This window comes from Ctenopharyngodon idella, chromosome 16 (assembly GCF_019924925.1).
Source record: "Ctenopharyngodon idella isolate HZGC_01 chromosome 16, HZGC01, whole genome shotgun sequence".
NCBI classification, from domain to species: Eukaryota; Metazoa; Chordata; class Actinopteri; order Cypriniformes; family Xenocyprididae; genus Ctenopharyngodon; species Ctenopharyngodon idella.
Window position 1 is genome coordinate 26,976,301 of NC_067235.1, and position 20,391 is coordinate 26,996,691.

The window sequence follows — 20,391 nt, forward strand, 5'->3', positions numbered from 1 at the left end:
ATTCTATAGCATATTAATATGACTGTTTAACTTCTGTATCTTTCCTTTCACAATTTGTAGGTGCGCACCAAAGACCACCGTTTCGAAAGTGTCAGTCACTTGATTAGCTATCACATGGACAACCGGCTGCCAATCATCTCGGCAGGAAGCGAGGTGTGTCTGCAGCAGCCAGTTGATCGCCGAGCTTGAGAAAAAAGCCTGATTTTTCTCCACCACACTTTTAAGAGAGAAAAAACTCCTCCCTTTCTTACTTCTTTTTTGCCAGACTCTTTTTGAGAAATACTTTTTTTTCCAAATGGAAGTGTAAGCTAATCATATCTTCACAGAAACACAGAATTTTGTACCGCATCAACCATGAAATTAAGAAGCGATGCAATCATTCTACTTGAAATAAGTGATTACAAAAACCCAACCAATAAGGCGTCTGAAAGAGAAGCTGATGCGTAATTGATATGACATCACTTCCCCAACACAATATCATGTCTTGAATTAAGACTGGGGTGCACCTGTAACCATGGCAACAGGCCCGGGCATTTTTAGAGTCGAGGGTTGATGTGAATGTACTAAAACTTCAAAACCTTTGTAGCACTCTAAAGATTCACATCTAGTGCAATGGGCGAAATCCAAAGACTCAAGCTTCATATTGGTCGTTCGTTTTCAGAGAGCCATTTTGTTGTGGTCTGTTTGTAAATCCTCACATTGCCGTGGTCTCAAGACTGTTTGATGAATATGCAAAACTTTAAAGAGAATACAGCACTCATTCTCCAATCACAGATGTCACCATCCGCATCAAATCAATCGCATCCGTTGTAAATCCTACCGGAATTTCCAGTGTTCCCACCAAGGGATAACACTCAAAATGCATCTTATTCTCACCCCCACAAAACCCTTTACAGGATTCCGAACACGATCCCCTAGGAAAATTGGGAATTTTGGCCTTTTGGGAACACCCTGAACATATGTGAAAGCTTTAGCAGCATGGAAGCTGTGTGGATTTTTCCTTATGCAATTAAGCTGACGCTGTGAGGAACTTACGCTGCCCATTATGAGGTATTACGAACTAGTGTGTGGAAAAAGGGAACATTCCCTTTCCACATAACATCATATATATATCAGCCTGGGAGAAAAGGGACGAGAGAAAAGAAAATGAAGTGCAATCTGTCAAAATGGGTGTGTAAGACTGAGGGACTGCGGTTTGATATCAAACAGTTTAAAGCCTACTTATGATGTCATTTTAAACAGGAGTTTATATATTTGTTGCAATGATGTCATCTCGTCGATCAGCTGATGACATCATCGGCTGGATGGTTTTATTCTGGGACATGGAGGTTCTATTTTTCTTTGTCTTTTCCTTGTGGATGTTTCTTCTGTTCGCATTGACTATCAATTTTCACAAAGTTTCAGCTGCTTCAGTATGTTGAGAGCCTTGAGAAAGTGGGAGGATATGTGTATCGTGAAATATGCGTCTTGTTTTTAAAGATTCACTATAATTACTCTGCATTTAAATGATGCATATTGCAAGGGGACACTCCGTCCAGGAAGAGGAAGAGCACTCCAAACGAATTCTGAACGTGTCTTTGCAGCCACAAGTGCAGTTTCTGTTGAAGCCACAGACAGGAAACCACTTTTTTTCATCTTTGTTTGCTCTGATATTGATTGTGCCTTTTTCACCAAACACAGACACACCGATAAAACACAGTCGCCTTTTGTGGTTCTATGGGTAATCGTGACACTTTCTTTTCTTAATAAAACGAAACTGAAAAAATAATCTACTGCAAAAATGACACAAGTTTAGTGAGGCTTAGTACAGATTTTGGGAAAGCAGTCTTCATTTTCTTCTGCACGTTAATTCTGCTATGCTGTTTTTACTGTGCTTAGTTTAGTGCTGATCTGTGGGTTAAATAAAATCGGTTAGCATCATGTTATGTTGCTTAAACTTGCATTTGTGAATAAACACCTTTAATTCTGTCTCTTATTCGGAGACCAACTTTAGATGCCCTATAAGAGAACATGTAAATAAGCTTTGCCTATGCTAATAGCTCTGTCTAAAACCAGTCATTCACTGTGTGGATCTGTGTCAAATGAATCCCTTGGGATTTTGCAAACTCACAGGATTGTACTGGGTGAAAAAACAAAGGAGTAAGATTTGACAAGCTCTCCTGAAGACAACGCAATCACATTGTGTTCATCACACGCATCTATGTAAATGATGAGGATTTGCTTAGTCGGATGTACAAAGACCCTTATCTGGATGCTTTATGAATCTGAAATGGGCAACGGTTTTATTTTTAGACTTTTTAATGGATGTAAGTTGTGTATTTTGAGTCATCGGTCAACATTCATTCCACATTATAAAATCCAGACGGATTCCAGCTGCAGCTGTATGTGACCAGCCCTCACACTTGTGTGATTTTTAGCCTATTTCAAATTGGATGTTTTTTATTTTTTATCATTTGACGTCACAGCTTTTATGTGCTGATGGCACCACAGATCTGGTCACTAACGGTAATGGAGTTTAAACAAAGTGTGTTTATGAGTCTGTGTGCGTGGATGCATACATACGCAGGGCTGGAATGGTCTGGAATAATCTGGCTATTACAACTCTGACTTGCCACTCAACTGTTTGCTCATTTTCATATTTCACAGCAGCCTTTTGTTGCATGGAAACCCTTCCTGTTATTATGGTAATATTGACTTTTGTGTTGTGGTTGGTTGTTTGCTATTTTCTAAGCCAAAGGCTATTTCTTTCTTGTTTGCCTATATAATTGTTGCTTCTTTTTTTAAAAAACAAAAATACATGTTTTTGATTATTTTAATAATTTGTTTTATGTTGTTGTTCTTTGGGGAAAACATAAATGTTTACACCTGTATCAAACGATAGATTACATATATAAATACATATATATCATTCATCTTTCTTGGTGCGTTTCATTTTACCTATTGCCTTGTTTAGCACAAAATGATAAAACTGACATTTCTTTGAGGGCTCTGATCTAGATTAGTTTTATATACCAGCCAGCCTCAATTAATAAGCATAAATCTATTGCTCAAGGGGTTCACAGGCCCTGAATATGTCAGATCTCAGATTCTTATTGCTATAATGGCCATAACAGGCTTCTTCTAAGGTTTCATTTATTAACATTAGTTAACTATGTGAATTCAGTTAATATGAACTAACAATGAACAATACTTCTACAGCATTTATTAATCAACTTTAATATACTCTTAATAATAAAGGTTCCAAAGGAGGTTTCCGCAGGGATGCCACTGAAGATTCATTTTAGGTTCCCCAAAAAACTTTTTAGTGAAGTTCTTAAAGAAACCACTTTTTCTTAATGTAAAGAGCGTTTTAATAATCAAAAGAACCTTTTTCCACCATAAAGAGCCTTTTGTGTGATGAAAATATGTTTAAGGTTCTTTGTGGAACCAGTGATGCCAATAAAGAACCTTTATTTTTAAGAGTGAATGCATTTTCAAAATCTAAAGTACTGTTTGTTAATATTTGATAATGAACTTTTAACTAACATGAACAAACAATGAACAACTAGACGTTAACAAAGATTATGCTTTAATTGGTCATTGTTAGTTCATGTTAGCTAATTCGTTTACTAATGAGACCTTAAAGTGATATCATTAATTTCCTACATCACACTGATCATATTATTACTGAATAAATAACATGAGAAAAGACTATCTGTATTTGTGTGTGCACTATAGGGGAATATTTTGACCGTCATTCAGGACCTTTCAGTGGACAGTAGAGGAATTAGAGATGAACAATAGGTAGATGAGAGATTTTGTGAGGCCATTGTGCAATAACAGTGAACACTTAGCTGGCATTTTCCACAGCTGAATAAAAGGCAGGGGGCACTGGGTCCGTGTTTCCCTGTCAGAGCATAGAGCGGGAACACAGTTCGCTTCAGGGTTTCATCTGAAGAGAGGTTACGGTTGAAGGAAAAAGTGGAGACCCACAACACGCCGCGGCAAACAAGGACCTGGCCCGCTCTCCTCCAGTTCCTCCCTTCAAGTATTGCTCGCGCTCTCCAGTCGACCGTGGAGCGTTGGAGAGAGATGCACCCACAGCGCCCGCTGCCCCAGGCCATGCCCTCCTCACTGGGCCAAAACCTGAGAGATGCAGCTATGAGGATGGGCCATGGCAAGGGCATACTGGGAGGAAATGTGGCGTATGGAGTTATCCAGTCTCTTAAAGAGTGCCTCTACTTCCTGCTCTGCTGCTGGTGCATCAAAGAGATCATGGATTGACTGAAAGAAAGGTAAAACAAAGGTTTTACAGGTATGTTGGAGGTAACAAGACTGCTTAATTACTCATCCTCATGTCGTTCTACACCCGTAAGACCTTCGTTCATCTTCGGAACAAAAATTAAGATATTTTTCATAAAATCTGATGGCTCAGTGAGGCCTGCATTGCCAACAAAACAATTAACACTTTCAGTGCCCAGAAAGCTACTAAACACATATTTAAAACAGATCATGTGACTACAGTGGTTCAATCTTAATGTTATGAAGCGACTAGAATACTTTTTTGTGCGCCAAAAACCAAATAACGACTATCCAGTGATGGACGATTTCAAAACACTGCTTCATGAAGCTTCGAAGCTTTACGAATCTTTTGTTTCGAATCAATGGTTCAGAGCGTGTATCAAACTACCAAAGACACGTGATTTGAGGCTTCATTACATCATAAGTGTTTCGAAATTTCAATGGTTCACCATTGGGGGCGTGACTTTGGCAGTTTGATACAGGCTCCGTACCACTGATTCGAAACAAAAGATTCGTAAAGCTTCGAAGCTTCATGAAGCAGTGTTTTGAAATCGCCCATCACTAGATATTGTTGAATAAAGTATTATTTTGTTTTTTTTGGTGCAAAAAAGTATTCTCGTTGCTTCATAACATTAAGGTTGAACCACTTTAGTCACATGAACTGTTTTAAATACGTCTTTAGTAGCTTTCTGGGCATTGAAAGTGTTAATTGTCTTGCTGGCAATGCAGGCCTCACTGAGCCATCAGATTTTATGAAAAATATCTTAATTTGTGTTTCGAAGACGAACGAAGGTCTTACGGGTGTGGAAAGACATGAAAAAATGATTGTGAGCATGTATACCAACGTAGCATATACAATCATTGTTATTTAAGTATACTATTATAGTCTACTATTTATAAAAAAATTTTGAATTGGCTTTCAGTTCTATATTTTGTTTCAGCTTTATTTCAATTACAGAAAGGGGTTTTTAATAGTTTTTTTTTTTTATTATTATTTTTTTAACAATAGCAATATTAACAGTGTTGACTGATTTTGATATGTTAAGCTGTATGACTACAAAAAGGAAGTAATTTAAATGTCAGGTTTAAAGGACTATAAGATATTAATGCTAAGCAATATTTAATGTTCATTTATATCGATGATTCAAACATTTATTGAACAAAACGAGGGCTCACAGTCACAGACGTTTGGCCTTGACCTTGTTTAATTGTGTGCAGTCTGCTGATGCTACCTATAGAGGGCGCCCCAGGCAACCCCCAAAATCTAGTGATTATATTATTCTGTAAATATCATGTTACTAAACCAGTATATTAATTGCCAGATCATATTTAAAGCAGATATACAGTGTTATTTATGATGTCTCCTTTTCTTTTTTCAGAGTTTTTGAGCCAGTGGATGTTTCATCACAGATGTGTTGATGCTTTGGCCTGATTTCAGATCTCTTTACACATGCATAAACGCACATGCCTTACAAGCATTAGAGGCTGCTGTATTAATGCAGTTTAAAGCATTATTCAAACATGTTTTAAAAGAGACTGTTTGAGAAAACTGTGCAATAAATAAAAATATATATAAAAAAAACCCGAAGAGGTCCTGATGCTTTTTAAATGTTTAAAATGTAGGGTACAAAGTCAAACCATGACTGTGTAAGGTATTAAAAATATATGCAAATACAACATGCCATGAATATGCTCATTATAATACATACTCAACATTGTACACAAATGGTTACAAAGGAAGTAGCATATTATATAGGCTCTATCAGAATAAATACTATATAAACTCAAGTCAATGTAGAGTCACTTGTCTGTAGAACTTCAGAAGAAAATGTAGGTTGTGCTTGTGCTTGCTAATGCAACACTCGTCACCACAAAGCTTTTGGGTGGTTGTTATGGCATCATTTTTTGTACAGGTGCTAATGATGTGGTTGTAGCATGTTAATATGCAGATAGGGTATTCTGAGTGGTTGCTTACTAAAGTCGAAAAGTGATATAAGCACATGCACAGTAATACTGACGTCCTCAAATATGGCTCAGATCTCTTTCAAAAGTCTACAGAATAAAAACTCTGGTCTCTTTATAAAATTATGGTCTCTTTTTGATTCATTTAAAACATCACAAACATTTTTAATCTGTTAGAGCAAGTGATTTTGCTCCAAACAGTCCTTGCTTTTGAAACTATAAAACAAAAAAAACAAAAAAAGTCCAAATATTATAATTAATGAAAACAAATAGGCCTAATTAAAGTAATAGGACACCTCTCTATGATTTTTCGTAGCCTACACAAGTCTAATATATATGGATGGAGGGTTGTTCGGATCCTTTTCCCATTTGTTTGAGCATATGCTCCTCATTTTCATGTCACCTGTGTTTGTCAGTCACAAAAAAAAAGTGCTTTGAAGCACGGAGGATAAAGTATGCTGTCATTGGTGGAGAAGGCAGCATGTGGGCGGGACATAGCTGAACGGCAAGCGCTGATTGGCGGAAAACTTTACAGACAGAAGGCGTGTCGGAGACAAAACTGCACACTGGAGTTTGCAACTTTGCACAAGACACGAGAAAGTAGTGGAAATAAAACCTGTATTAAAGGTGCTTCAGAGTTACCAGGTATGCTTCTGTTTGATACTTTTTGACATTTTTCATATTTAACCAAACTCACATAAACCATTTGTTAGACCCGTCAGCTTGTTTTTTCTGTATTTCCGGCATGTGCATGTATGTAAACTGCGCCTAGGACATTTGCTTGCGGGGTTTATATTGAACACTCCCATTTTGACAGCTGCCTCTGCTTAAAATGTACACAGACGTCCAACATCCTTGTAACATACAAACACACAGAGAACATACGATGGCGTGCAGTGTAGTATTCATGACGCTTGAAAGTAATAGATGTGCTGGTGTCCTCATAACGTGAAGTTGTTTCCTTGTATGGGCATTTTATTTCGGATGAGGTGATGAGAGAGATAAGACTGATGCAGACGAACTAATGAAGCTTTTCCTTTTAAATCTGGGCTAAACTGTGGGATAATCTAACCGTTTAATCATATGGGAAATCTAAACATTTAACGTTACCATGGTAATCATAGTTTTCAGTTATTGTTGCTTCTGTGAAATGATAATCAGTAATTGTTATTATTCATTGCTTGTAATTACAATTACAATTACATTAATATGGAACCCCTTCCAACTTTATTTAAGCTTTCAAAAATAACAATCCCCTGTTTTTGCTTTGTGAGAAACTAGTAGTAACTGTTGCTGCAGTATTGTCAATATTTTAAGCTTGTGACATAGTTAAATCATTTACAAAAATAATGTATTATAATATTTTTTTATAATTATTCGTTTATATAAACATTAAATTCCAATTTCGTAACAGAATTCTCTCGGATAATACCAGTTCAGTTAGGTGCACTTTGTGCTTCTTTCTGTGTTATTTTTAGCTGTTATCTATTTCAGACATTCTTCTAGATCCTCAACAACTCTCATGGCTCATGGCTACATTGAAAAAAAACTCTCATGGGAGTCACATTATTAGCAGACCCAAATTACTGCGAAAGGAAGAAGATCCTTATTAAAGAGTGAAGTGTGTCACAAAGTGGTACGTCTGTGATTAGGCCTCTTTCATTTTTGAAATTTTGGCTTAACTGGCTCCCATTCTTTGTCAGATCTACTTAATATCCAGATCTACTGAATATTCATAAGATTTAGCACAAATGGAAGAATGTTTGAATAAGTTGCTGTAAATCATTGAAATGATTATAAGACTTTGGCCCACTTGGAAAAGTAGCCCACATCAGTCTCGCTTCTCTCACTGGTATTCTGGTAGTGAGCAGTAGGTCCATTGCTTTGTTTTGTCAGTGCTGTCAGCAGGAGTATAACTCCACCATTCTCTTCTTGCATTAATGCCTTTAGTGCTGCTTCTCTTGACGTCCTTAGTTACACAGTTCTGTGCCAAGATATTTAACAGCCAGGGAACCGGTGGTGCAACCAATGGGAAACCACAAGGATAATACTAATGAAGTGAAAACTCTTTCACAACACCTCCAGCTTTTCACTCTCTCCTTCACTCCTTTGCTTTTTTCACTAACAGAGGCCTGAAGTGAAGTCCCCGTCCTCATTGAACTCACTCACTGCCATCTCTATTATATAAACATCGTCCATTTGAATTCTGAAATGTCTAATGACAGCATATGTGATGTATGCAAAACAGTAGTATTATACATGTTCAAAGTTCTTTTACATGTCCTTTACGCAATGTAATGGACTCATGCAATGAAACTCAACCCGCAATACAGTTTAAGCTTAAATTTTTATTATATTGTCTGTTGATTTGTCACTGAAATAAAGCTGATGACTTTCTGAAGTGCTCAAGAACACTTACTGTGTGTTTTGCAGTTGCTGGACGGAGCCGCTAGGGGGCAATGTCTGAAAACAGCAACAGTGCCAATGGCAACAGCTGGACTGTTCTTACCCCAGTGGTAAAGGTGCGTTTTAGTGTCAGACGCAGGGGTGGAAGTCTTTGAGGTTTGAAAATGTTCATGTTGATGCATTCATGTCTTGATACAAGGGTCAGTGACATTACGTTGATGATTATGTTTTTCATTTCTAAGTTAAAATGAATAGGTGGGTCAATGACATGACGTCTACATGTTTGTGTCCGAGTGCATTATTTCCTTTTAAAATAATTTGAGAAGTTCGTGACATATATCACCTTATTCTATAAAACCTATTTAGTTTGAATTCATTTTAAGTACGTTTAAATAATACATATTATTTTATGTTTTTTTATCTTACACCCTCAAAATGTCAGGCGGTTCAACTGTCTGAATAAATGAACAGACTAAGAAAACTATTTAAAATGGTGTCTTAATGATAAAAAATTAAAAACGAAATACTATGGCATCATTTTAGGTTCGAAACATTTCATATAAAAACATTTTATAAATATCAGTAGTTTTAAAGCTGTTGAGAAAATTGAAAAAAAAAATTGTCCAGCAATTTGAATGTCAGGGTGGCACAACTGCAAACATGACTCTTTTATTATGAATTGACAACGTAATAACATGATAATGCATTATCCAGAGGACCCTAACTGATCCTTGTTGCAGAGTGAAAATGTTTGTAGATCTCTCTCAAATACTGGTAAAAAAAACTGATAATTTCAAGTATGGTTAAGCACACTTTCCATGTCAGGTGGGACAAGTGCTTGGTTGTACCGCCTGACATAAAAACAGTCAAAAAATGAATTAAAAAACTTTGAAGTGTTATTTAACTACTGAAACTTGTTTAAACACATTACATATAACATTATTATACATTAACATTGAAAAATAGATGTAAAAACCATATTGAAAATGATTCAGATGTACATATTCCTATTTGGAAAATACTGTATGTTATTATTACTTGGTCACACCACATGACATTTTTAGAATCATTAAATTTAATCCTTTCTTGAAAATGGTATAACAGTTTTTAAAAATCATATGAATCCAACATTTTTCAGAGCTTATTTTTAAACTAGATTTTTCCTTCATCATAGACACTCTTAAATGTCATTGACCCACAATGAAATAAACTCCTACTCACTTTGTAGGATATTGTGTCAAGACAATGCTAAAATTATAGAGGAGATTAGATTTGTTTGACAGAGACACTTTTCATGTCCAGGAGTCTGGAGTTGAGAATGTGGGTCCGGTAGCTGAAGGTCTTAAGGTCGAGGGGCAGCTCTCAAAAGCACCTGAGCCCCCATCGGAGACCAACAGTGACCTGAAGAAGCACTCCTCTGAAGCGTCTGCTCACCAGCCAGAGACAGAGACATCATCACAGTTGCAGTTGGACCCAGCGCTCACCCATGGGTCAGAACAAGCACAGGAAACTCAGGTGTCCTTCCTTAAATAAATTCGTCAGATGATCTCAAATCCTGATGGCCATAACAAATTTTACATCATATTGTAAATTCTGTTGATCTACCAAATGTTTGCCAGGTAACATCTCCAGAGAGTGAGGGTCGGGCGCAGCTGAATGTGGCACATGTCAATGAAGACCCCAGCTCTGTCAGTGCCACTGTTGAGGACGTCAGCTCCTGGACCACTGACCATGAGGAGCGAGAAGCCCTTACAGGTCACTCAGAGAGCCCAGTTTCTCCTGGCACTGGCAGCTTGACAGCTTGATTTCTGTTTAATGTTGTTCTTTATTTATATATACAGCGTGTCAACTCTGATTACATTTTGGATGCATCATTCTCTATGTGTTTTCCCCTCTTGTTTAAGTGAACATTTGCTTGTACCTGCATCATGAAAACACTACAGACTTCATTCTGTATTTATTTCCCAAATCTTTTTAAATGGTCTAAGATGGTAAATCAATGTTTGTCTTTAGTTTATTAAATTTACGGTGTTTATATGTAATTTGAAGGAAGGTATGAGTCTACAGCAAAATCATTGTAGGACTTTGGCTGTGGTGCTTTAAACAGCTTGTGTAACAACATACACTACCGTTCAAAAGTTTGTTTTTGCAAAGTTTTTTTATACTCCGCAAGGCTGCATTTATTTGTTTAAAAATACAGTAAAAATAGTAATATTGTGAAATATTATTACAATTTAAAATGACCGTTTTCTATTTTAATATATTGTAAAATGTAATTTATTCCTGTGATGTCAAAGCAAAATTTTCAGAAATCATTACTCCGGTCATGATCCTTCGGAAATCATTTTAATATGCTTATTTTCTGCTCAAGAAATTTATTTTTGTGGAAATAATGATGATACATTTTTTTTCAGGATTCTTTGATGAAAAGAAAGTTCTAAAGAACAGCATTTATTTGAAACACAAATCTTTTGAAATATTATAAATGTCTTTACTGTCGCTTTTGACAGATTTAAAGGATTAGTTCACTTTCAAATAAAAATTTCCTGATAATTTACTCACCCCCATGTCATCCAAGATGCCCATGTCCTTCTTTCTTCAGTCGAAAAGAAATTAAGGATTTTGATGAAAACATTCCAGGATTATTCTCCTTTATAGTGGACTTTGGTTGAACAAACAGTTGAAGAGTTTTAGTGCTGCTTCAAAGGGCTTTAAACGATACCAGACGAGGAATAAGGGTCTTATCTAGCGAAACAATCGGTCACAATGATCGCCTCACAAGTGCTTCCGCCAGACCGCCTTCCGTATTCTCCAAAAAGCTTACGTTGTATGTCCATTCACCATTCAACTTACGGAAAACGTATTTATTTATTTTTTTAGAAAATGACCAATCGTTTCGCTAGATAAGACCCTTATTCCTCATCTGGTATCGTTTAAAGCCCTTTGAAGCTGCACTGAAACTGTAATTTTGACCTTCAACCATTGAAGTCCACTATAAGGAGAATAATCCTGGAATGTTTTCATCAAAAACCTTCATTTCTTTTCGACTGAAGAAAGAAGGACATGGACATCTTGGATGACATGGGGGCGAGTAAATTATCAGGAAATTTTTATTTGAAAGTGGACTAATCCTTTAATGCATCCTTGCTGAATAAAAGTATTCATTTCTTTCCAAAAAAATCTTACTGTCACCAAACTTTTAAACGGTATTGTGAATGTATGATAATCTTGTTTGGAAATGCTACAGTATGGCGTGTTTTAGTCATCTTGCTAATGTGCAGTGAGAGAGTTTAATGCTAGTTCACTGAAGCAGCAGACCAGACTGATGAAGTGACTGTGGGGAGTTCCAGAAATAGAGCCTTAGTCTCAGTACACGAGTGGAGCCTCACCAGACAACCCTAACCCTACAATCAGAGGACACTAGTGAATGGTTAATCATATGTTCCAGGGCCAAAAAAGGATGTTCATCTCCTAGTTGTACAAATAATGTTAGCTATTATACACACACATATGAAGCATTCATAAAGGCCCTCCTAAACTATTTTAAAAAACAGCGACATGGCTGCTGTACTAACCAGCTGTAAAAAGGTTGTTTGTTTAGATTGTGTATTTGTGTAAAAACCATGCTTTTAGTATATACTGAATATCTCCTAATACTCATATGCCCTGTTTTTGTGTAGAGTCTAAAGAAGTGTTAGAGACAAACAGGAAGGAGTGGGATGGTTTACGAAAGAGAAAAATCTCCCACCTGAGCTCTTTGGACAAGACTGAGGCAGATGATGATGAAGAGGAAGAGGAGGAAGACTTTCAGCCCCCTCAAAGAGAGGAGGAAACAGTCTTTTCTTTGAACAAGTGCATCCTTGCAGCTGTCATTCTTCTAGGACTAGGAACCATTTTTTTCTCGGGTGAGCATGACGCTCCTGTTTTCACACTCTTTTTCATTTGAGGCTTTTGGTCTAAAGATCACTAGAAGAAGAAGAAGTTTTATTTATATAGCGCCTTTTCATAGCTCAAGGTCACTTCACATAGTGCTATACAATACATTTGCACATCCACATTCACAATACAAACACATAAGGCCACATATAGCCACATATTTTCTGGATTCATTAGCATGTTCAGATAATCAAATAGTAATAAATGTATAATTTTAATAATACTTATTAGATACTTATTTAATTACCATATTCAGCACTAAAGAGTGGGGCTTTAGGTTAGGGATCATTAAAAAAAAGCTTTCTTTTTGCATTATTCTTATTTAAAATAAAATGTCAATCATTACAAATTATATATTATCAGCATAACAATTTGAGTGACTTTTTTTTTTAAAAATCCTAAAACTTACCAAGTTTAAATTTGAATGTGAATTCCATTTTTTCAGTTTGATGCCTAGTAAAGACAATGCCGTTATTAGGTTATCAGTCACTAGAGACGTATACATGAACTGCATACTTACAAATGTGATTGTTTGAGATAATGATGGTTATCAATCTCTGTAAAGACTCCTGGACAAACTGATAATGAATATGGTTTGTTATAAAAGGGATCATGTGACCAAAATGTACCTATACAGAGGCCCTTATCAGATAGTGAATTTGAATATGTTCCTGTGTCTGAGACTGAGGTGTGTTGTTCCACAGGTATTCTCATGGACCTGGATGGTGGTAGGAGGAGAGAGAGAGAGAGAGAGAGTGTGTGCGTGTGTGTACGGTTTGTGTGCATGTAGCTACTTAACTATATTTTGGGGACAAATTTGTACCCAGAAGTGACCAAAACCTGACATAATCTCCAAAAACCTCCCTTTAGGGACATCCTCATTTGTAAAACTGTTATAAAAATAAAGTAATTAAAGGCTTTTTTAAAAATGTAAAAATGCAGAACGTTTTCTGTGATGGGTAGGGTTAGGGGTATGGTTAGTGTAAGGGGATAGGATATACAGTTTGTACAGTATAAAAACCATTACGTCTATGGAATGTCCCCATTTAGATAGCTAAGTAAACATGGACCTGGATGGTGGTAGAAGGAGAGAGAGAGAGAGAGAGAGAGTGTGTGTGTGTGTGTGTGTGTGTGTGTGTGTTTCAATGGAGCTGTAAGATAATTAGCTCAAAGTAATTTGCTGGTGAATAGTTGCTGCTGTTGAAAACATGCATGTGCTAGATATGAACCACTGGTTCTCAACCTAGAAATCACGTTTTTAAACTTAGGCTGCCTCATACCGTATATCCAGGTTTTCCATGTATGCAATCCCTGGTTCCTCTAAGTTAAGACAACAGCAAAAAAAAAAAAAAAAAGATGGTTTAAGATGGTTAGTATTTATTCTTATTATTATTTTGGTTTTAGCTTATTTTTTGTCTTATTTTTCATCATTTTAATATATCTTGAGGCACCCTAGTGTGCTCCCTGGTTGAGAATCACTGATACAAGCTCATCTCTCGCTGTATGTGACTCAAAATATTTTATAGCCTAAAATATTTTCAGCACCCCACAAAATATTTTAATAACTGACTATATATTGATATCAGACATTTTATAAAACATTTTAATGCTTCATTACCATCTAATAATAAGTGTATTATTTATTGTAATTGTATTATTTAACTTAATAATTTATTTTTGTATTTTTTGTGTACATAATATCCTTATTTTGAATAATACTAAATGGACGGTTTCACAGACAGGGCTTTAGACTAAGCCAGACCTTAGACCTTAGTTCAATTAGGGCATTTAAGTAGCTTTTATAAATGTGCCTTAGAAAAAAAAAACATTACTGATGTGCATCTTGAGACAAAACAATGACACTGACATATTTTAAGATGTCTGTTCAAGTTGCTTTCAGTTAAAACAGCTCAAGCATACATTTAAGTCTAGGACTAGGCTTAAGCCTTCTCTGTGAAACTGGCTGAATATGTAAAATTGAGAGTTGTTTTCTGGGCACTGAAATTGTTTGTGCAGCATTAATTTTCTGCAATGCCAAGTGGATGCACAACAACTCTGAACAACTCTGAAAGATTGAAAGACCATATCAGATTAGTGATATGAATGATGCATACATTTACAAAACGAATCAAACACATTATTATAGATTAAATTCTGAACACTGCATGCAGTGCTGCAACCGCATGCTTTCTGTGTGATCCTATCATCCCTATTATTGAGAGCTTCATGTTAATTTCCCCAGCTTCTTTACATTGGTCTATGTTGCTTTTTTCATGATTATATATGATCAAGTATGCTTTTGTCATGTTATTTTTACTTGCATTTTCCTCTCAGAAGCAGACATGGATGTTAAAGAGCTGAAGGATCCAACAAATCAGGTCAGATCATTTGCTTTTCTGTTTTATGTGTTTTTTTTTTGTTTTTTTTTTTTGCAGACCTACACTTTATATTTTAGTCAGTATTATTTAGCCTTTTGAATTGTAGATGTATTTGTGTGTGATAGGAGTGGCTCAACCCTGAAGTCTCCAGAGACACACCTGTTGGTCTTCAGCCTCCAGATATTTTAAACAAACAGGCAAAGGAAGATCAGCAAATATTGGTACTACAGGCACAACTTCAGGTACAGACATGTGCAGATCCATGCTAAATGGACCAACAACATGGACCAAAAACACCTGAGAGTATAAATGATCTCTTATTCTGTTCCTCAAGGCCTCCAAACGCTGTTGTAATTTACTTTGGCTCGACTGTTACATGCAATAAGGCTATTTCTGTATTACATCATTGTCTTCTATATTTCAAAGGAGCAGGGAAACTTTAGATTTCCAATGTATGGCCCCTTTAAAGTGTTTCAGTTGTTCACTGTTCATTATTTGCCCTGTTTGCAAACTCAGCAACATCAAGGTGAACTGAAAGCAGCACAGCTTCTGGCAGAGGTGGGAGAGAAAGAGCGTGTGAGGAGAGAAGAGCTGGAGAAGGAGTACCAGAGGATAAAAGGAGAACTAGACAGAGTACCTGCTCTTCAGAAGGAGCTGGAGCAAGAGAATGAGAGAATGAAAGAAGAAAATGTGAGAGCAAAGAAAGAGCTGGAGGCCCTGCCATCACTGCAGAGAGAACTGGAGCACCTGAGAGCCAAAGTTTCACAGCTCACACAGAGCACAGGTGCGGTGCGTTTTTGAGAGCGTTACCTGATTTGCCCACGTCAGAGTGTGGGTAGGGTTTAGGGGTGGGGTCGGGTGAAGGGGATCATTTTCATTGCATGATTTATAAACACCCACCAGTTTGAAAACACCCACAAATACAGAAATGCCCACTTTTGTTCCGCAGAGACCTCATACTCATAAAACACGGCTATGACCGCTTCACCCAACGGTTCTATGTATCACTACACATCACAACACCCTTTGCAACCACACTTAGCAACGTAAACAGTTTATTCTCAATTTATATTGTTCATTGAAGCTTACTGTATTTTGTAGAAGAGTATTGTGAGAAAGAGATAGAGTGATCGAGTTTATTACCTGCATTTAGATTTAGCATTTTCCTTCAGGTCAGTCCTGTGTTCATAATAAAAAATCTGTTTAAATGTCCGCTGCAATATCTTGTCCTTTTATCAGTTAAGGGGTTTTCCCGTGACTGACAGCGCTAGTCAAAGCATTCGTCAGTTGCGTCTTGTTCCGTGTTCACAACAGTTCAGTCTTTTCAATATAAAAGTCTTTGCTACTGACTGACACATTCATAAAGACAGTCTTTGCTGCCATCTAATGGCGTAATAATGTAACTTCTGTTGCTTTTTACGGTCAGGGATTATTTGCTTTTAGTGATTTTACTTTTTTATAAAAGCAATAAGGTACTCGATGCTAGTGCTGTATCGTGAATAAGTCAAGGCTGAAGCTCTTCAGCTGTGACTTATTCATGATACAGCACAGCCTCTCTTACCTTATTGCTTACATATATGTATATATAATATTTTTTTAAACTGTTGCTACATTCTATTTTTGTTTTTTGTGTATTGAAAATATATGTATTTTAAAAATTAAATAAAACTCCATCTTAACTCTCTTCCAGAAGGAGCAGAACCTGTGCATCCCGTTGCAGCCTCTCAGATTCCCCCTGCTGGAGACAAAAGAGATGTACCGCCCATAGAAAGACAAGACATGAAGCACAGGAAGACTTGGGACAAAAAGAGTGAGGAGAAGGAACAAAGCAAAGGAGACAAAGAATGGAAAAAGAAGAAAAGTGGAAAAAAGGAAGAAGACAAAGAAAGGAGCAAGCGAGGAACTGAGGGAGAACATACTAAAGAACAGAAGGACTGGAAAAAAGATAAAAGCCACCAAGAAGAAGGTAAATCAGGGAAGAGAAAAGAGGGGATAAAGGACAAAAAACGAGATGATGGTAAACTGGGGAAAGAAAGTGAAGACAAGAAAGATTTCAAAGCGTGGCAAGAGAAAAAAGAATGGAAGGAAGATAAAAATGGGAAGAAAGACAAACATGTTGGACAGGATGAGAGGAGGGGAGACAAAAAGGACTGGAAGGATACTGGGAAAAAGAAAGGGAAAGAGGGAAAGGAATGGAAACTGAGAGGGGAGAGGAAAGATGACAAAGACTGGAAAAGCGATAAACAGAGTGCTGGGAATGAACAGAAAGAACGGAAAGAAAAAAAAACAGATGAATGGAAAGGTGAAAAGGAGTGGAGAAAGGAAAAGAGTGAGGGAAAACACAATGATAAAACAGAGAAAAAATGGAAAGGAGAGAGAGAGTTTGGTGGAAAAGAAATGAAGGAAAAGCATTGGAGAGAGAAAGAAAGAGAGTCAAAAGATGAAGAGTGGAAAAGAGAGGGAATAAAGGAGGAGAAAAAAAACAAGGCATTCTACCATAAAAATGAGGGGAAAAGGAGTACTAATGAAAAGGAGAAACAGCAGAAGGAGAGACATGGGCATGGAGCACCACACGAGACAACCTCCCATCACCATTCCGACCATGAGAACTATTGGAGCAAACAGAGAGAGCGGATACAGCACTATAATGGGCAGCGGGAGACGTGCAGCGGTGTGGCAGACTGCGCTCGAGTCGAGGGGCTCTCTCCAGTCGGCCTGCAGGACTTCGAAACACTTCTCCAATCCTACCTGAACAAGCTCCAGGATGCCGAGGACCAGACCTCCAGGGAAGAAGAGCTCCGTAAGCTGGTGAAGGAGTTCTTCACGGATGGAGTGTTCGCTCATGATCAGATGCCGTTCAGTGAGTTTGTGGAAGATGTGGGGGACATTCTGGAGGACATGGCTGAAGGTGAAGACAGCGACAGCGAGAGAGAGGAGAGCGATGACGATGATGACGATGAGATGGAGGAATTTGAAAAGGAGGCAATGGAGAAATTTGCACTTCCAAAGGAAGTGAGGAAGGTTGAGAGGAAGGGAGAGCAGAAGAAAGAGAGCGGAAGAGTGAAAGGTTGAAGAATCCTCAAGGTGAAAGGTACATCTGGAAACTATCGGGCCTGATTTCCTGCTTAATAATGTGGAGTGTCATTTCTAAAGAGCATATTCATTTTGATCATTAAGGCTTTGCTTTTTCTTTTCATAGATAAAGCACTACTGTAAGGCCTCAGTGATGATGGTGTCCTTCTTTAAACACTGTTCTTCTCACTTGTCATTTTTACCTTTATCTGAACATGTTATACAATATGAGTCGCCTGCTCTGTCATCTATAGATCTGGGGCTGGATTCAAGAAACTTTCTTAAGAATGAAACTTGTAACTTTTATTTTCTTATTATTTTCTGTTTTAAGAAATGTTAAGAATATTGTGTCTTACCAACAAGAATTTTTAAGAATCTTTTGTTTTTCTTAAGATGGTTCTTTAAAAAAAAAAAAAAAAACTGACAGAGAATTAAAATTTTGGAAAATGTTAAAAATCATTGTAAATGTCATCTTCAAATTAGGATATAGACTGCAAGGATGTTTAAAAAAAAATACATGGGACCATTCAAATATTTTAATATTAAGCATTATAATACTAGATCCATAATACATATTACTACTACAGTATATTTTACTTTAATAATCTAGCATACTTGTAAGTTTGTTGGATGTTTGTTCTAGATTAAAGTTAGTTATCAGCCGAGAAAGAGACAGAAAACCCTTTTAGAGATGATGAGGTGCTTGCTATTTAAAAAAAAAAAAAAATTAATATTTGAATAAATTTATCTGTAAGATTTGTAGTATTCTGTTTGTTGTAATATAAGAAAAATTTAACCTCAATTGAAGGTTAGTATACAATCAGACAAAGTCAAATCATTTTATCATTAAAATGATTGATCATTTTGTCAAGATATTCCTGAATCCAGCTCCAGGAAAACATGCTGACAGAGGGAATGATGTCAGGAACTGAGTTTTCTTGGGACTGATCTACTGTTATGAGTTATGGCACATCAGGTGTATATTTAAGACCTGGCACATCTCGCACAAATATAATATTTGTCTGGGAATATTCATCAGAAGAATGTAGTTCAGTGTTGAGTGTGAGAGTTACAGTCAAAGCTCATTTGTGATAATGTTCTTATTTTGTCTCTTAAAGTAGTCACGTAACTATCCATGTGCATTTTAAGATCTTACTTGGCTTATACTCTGTGTACAGATATTGAATAGAATTGTTCTGATAGACTATGTTAGAGTTTTATTAATGTTCATAATTTTTATTATGCTCTGCTTTTTTTTTAAATTCTTTAAATTATTTTGTTTGTCATTAGGGTTAGGACTTAAAACCCATTGTTTTTTTATTTGTTTGAGAGTTTCACCATTAATTATTAATTTTAATGGAGGAGAACTTTAGTAAATAACATGCCTGTATTGTCTGGCCCTTTTGTAATTGATAAAAAATGTGTTGCTATAGCCAACAAAAATATAAGCAAATCCTTAAAGAAAAGTGCCAGCCATCTTAGTTTTATGGTGAGTGAAGGTTTGTCATTTTAAGGTGTGTAACATGTGTTTTTCATCTGAATCCTATTGCACTTGTGTCGAACTATATACGCTGTCAGGCAAAACTGCTTGCACATTTACAGATTTCACAGAACCTGTGCTTTGTTGAACTATCTAATGCAAAATCTCTAACTACTTAAAGGCAGCGTGTAGAAGTTTGTCACAGACCACTAAATAGTAACAAAAAGCACAACACAGATAAATGTAATACTTAAAGCAATTTGCCTTTTTTAAGTTTAATTGCTGAAGTTCAGATGGTTATGTTGGTAGTGGGAAATGTTTTTGCTGTAAAACTTTTTACAGAATAAAGAGGTGCATGCGGTTATGCATGATGTGTTTTTTTTCTGTGAAAGTTATTTGCTATACGATTTGTATATTTTTAGGAAAACTTCAAAATGAGGCCTGCATCAGTGACTGGAATGCGGTTCTAAGCTGGTGAAACTTATCTCTTCATCACAACATCACTTTGTAGTTCCTGAAAAGAAAAAACAGTTTTCTCGGTTCCTCCTGTGCTGCACCATATTTTAACATACAGAGTCTGAATTTATGCATGAATGTCAATGAACTGTGAAGTGTGTGTGTGTGTGTGTGTGTGTGTGTGATTTATGAGGACACAAATTTGTATAATGACATGGGTATTACACTGGTATTACGACAATGAAATATGAGGACATTTCATGAGTCCTCATATTTAAAATAGCTTTAAAAACATACTAAATGTTTTATTAAAAAGGTAAAAATGCAGAATGTTTTCTGTGATGGGTAGGTTTAGGGGTAGGGGTAGTGTAGGGGGATAGAATGTACAGTTTGTACAGTATAAAAACCATTATGTCTATG

General features: G+C 36.6%; 3 protein-coding genes across 8 annotated transcripts in view; all 3 read left to right on the plus strand.

The window, feature by feature from the left end:
- The window catches only part of shc1 (SHC (Src homology 2 domain containing) transforming protein 1), a 42,772-nt gene extending 39,855 nt beyond the window's left edge, over positions 1-2,917 (plus strand). For all 5 annotated transcript variants that reach the window (XM_051866758.1, XM_051866760.1, XM_051866761.1 and 2 more), the window contains one exon: positions 61-2,917. In XM_051866758.1, the coding sequence (XP_051722718.1) occupies positions 61-189 (129 nt within the window). In that variant the 3' untranslated portion in view covers positions 190-2,917. The remainder of the gene's footprint in view (positions 1-60) is intronic.
- A 140-nt stretch (positions 2,918-3,057) lies between these two features.
- On the plus strand, positions 3,058-5,830 carry lenep (lens epithelial protein). 2 transcript variants are annotated; one of them, XM_051866792.1, is made up of 2 exons: positions 3,058-4,294; positions 5,661-5,830. In XM_051866792.1, the coding sequence occupies exon 1, from the start codon at positions 4,072-4,074 to the stop codon at positions 4,261-4,263; it is 192 nt and encodes a 63-aa protein (XP_051722752.1). In that variant the 5' UTR covers positions 3,058-4,071; the 3' UTR covers positions 4,264-4,294; positions 5,661-5,830. The 2 variants fall into 2 exon arrangements, with proteins under 2 accessions (XP_051722752.1, XP_051722751.1); XM_051866791.1 differs by having other exon boundaries at positions 3,058-4,274.
- Positions 5,831-6,747: 917 nt separating this feature from the next.
- On the plus strand, positions 6,748-19,879 carry pbxip1b (pre-B-cell leukemia homeobox interacting protein 1b). The gene is made up of 9 exons (XM_051865955.1): positions 6,748-6,888; positions 8,677-8,765; positions 9,952-10,164; positions 10,269-10,448; positions 12,332-12,554; positions 14,920-14,963; positions 15,089-15,205; positions 15,480-15,747; positions 16,654-19,879. Exons 2-9 carry the CDS (start codon positions 8,703-8,705, stop codon positions 18,033-18,035), a joined length of 2,490 nt encoding a protein of 829 aa, XP_051721915.1. The 5' UTR covers positions 6,748-6,888; positions 8,677-8,702; the 3' UTR covers positions 18,036-19,879.
- The last annotated feature ends 512 nt before the right edge of the window (positions 19,880-20,391 follow it).

What these genes read in the sequence shown, in the direction of transcription:
- lenep (XM_051866792.1), top strand. Translation starts at nt 4,072, where the DNA reads ATGCACCCACAGCGCCCGCTGCCCCAGGCCATGCCCTCCTCACTGGGC.
- pbxip1b (XM_051865955.1), top strand. Translation starts at nt 8,703, where the DNA reads ATGTCTGAAAACAGCAACAGTGCCAATGGCAACAGCTGGACTGTTCTT. An exon ending in TACTACAGGCACAACTTCAG is followed by an intron (nt 15,206 to 15,479) that starts GTACAGACATGT and finishes TTGCAAACTCAG; the next exon opens with CAACATCAAGGTGAACTGAA. An exon ending in ACAGCTCACACAGAGCACAG is followed by an intron (nt 15,748 to 16,653) that starts GTGCGGTGCGTT and finishes ACTCTCTTCCAG; the next exon opens with AAGGAGCAGAACCTGTGCAT.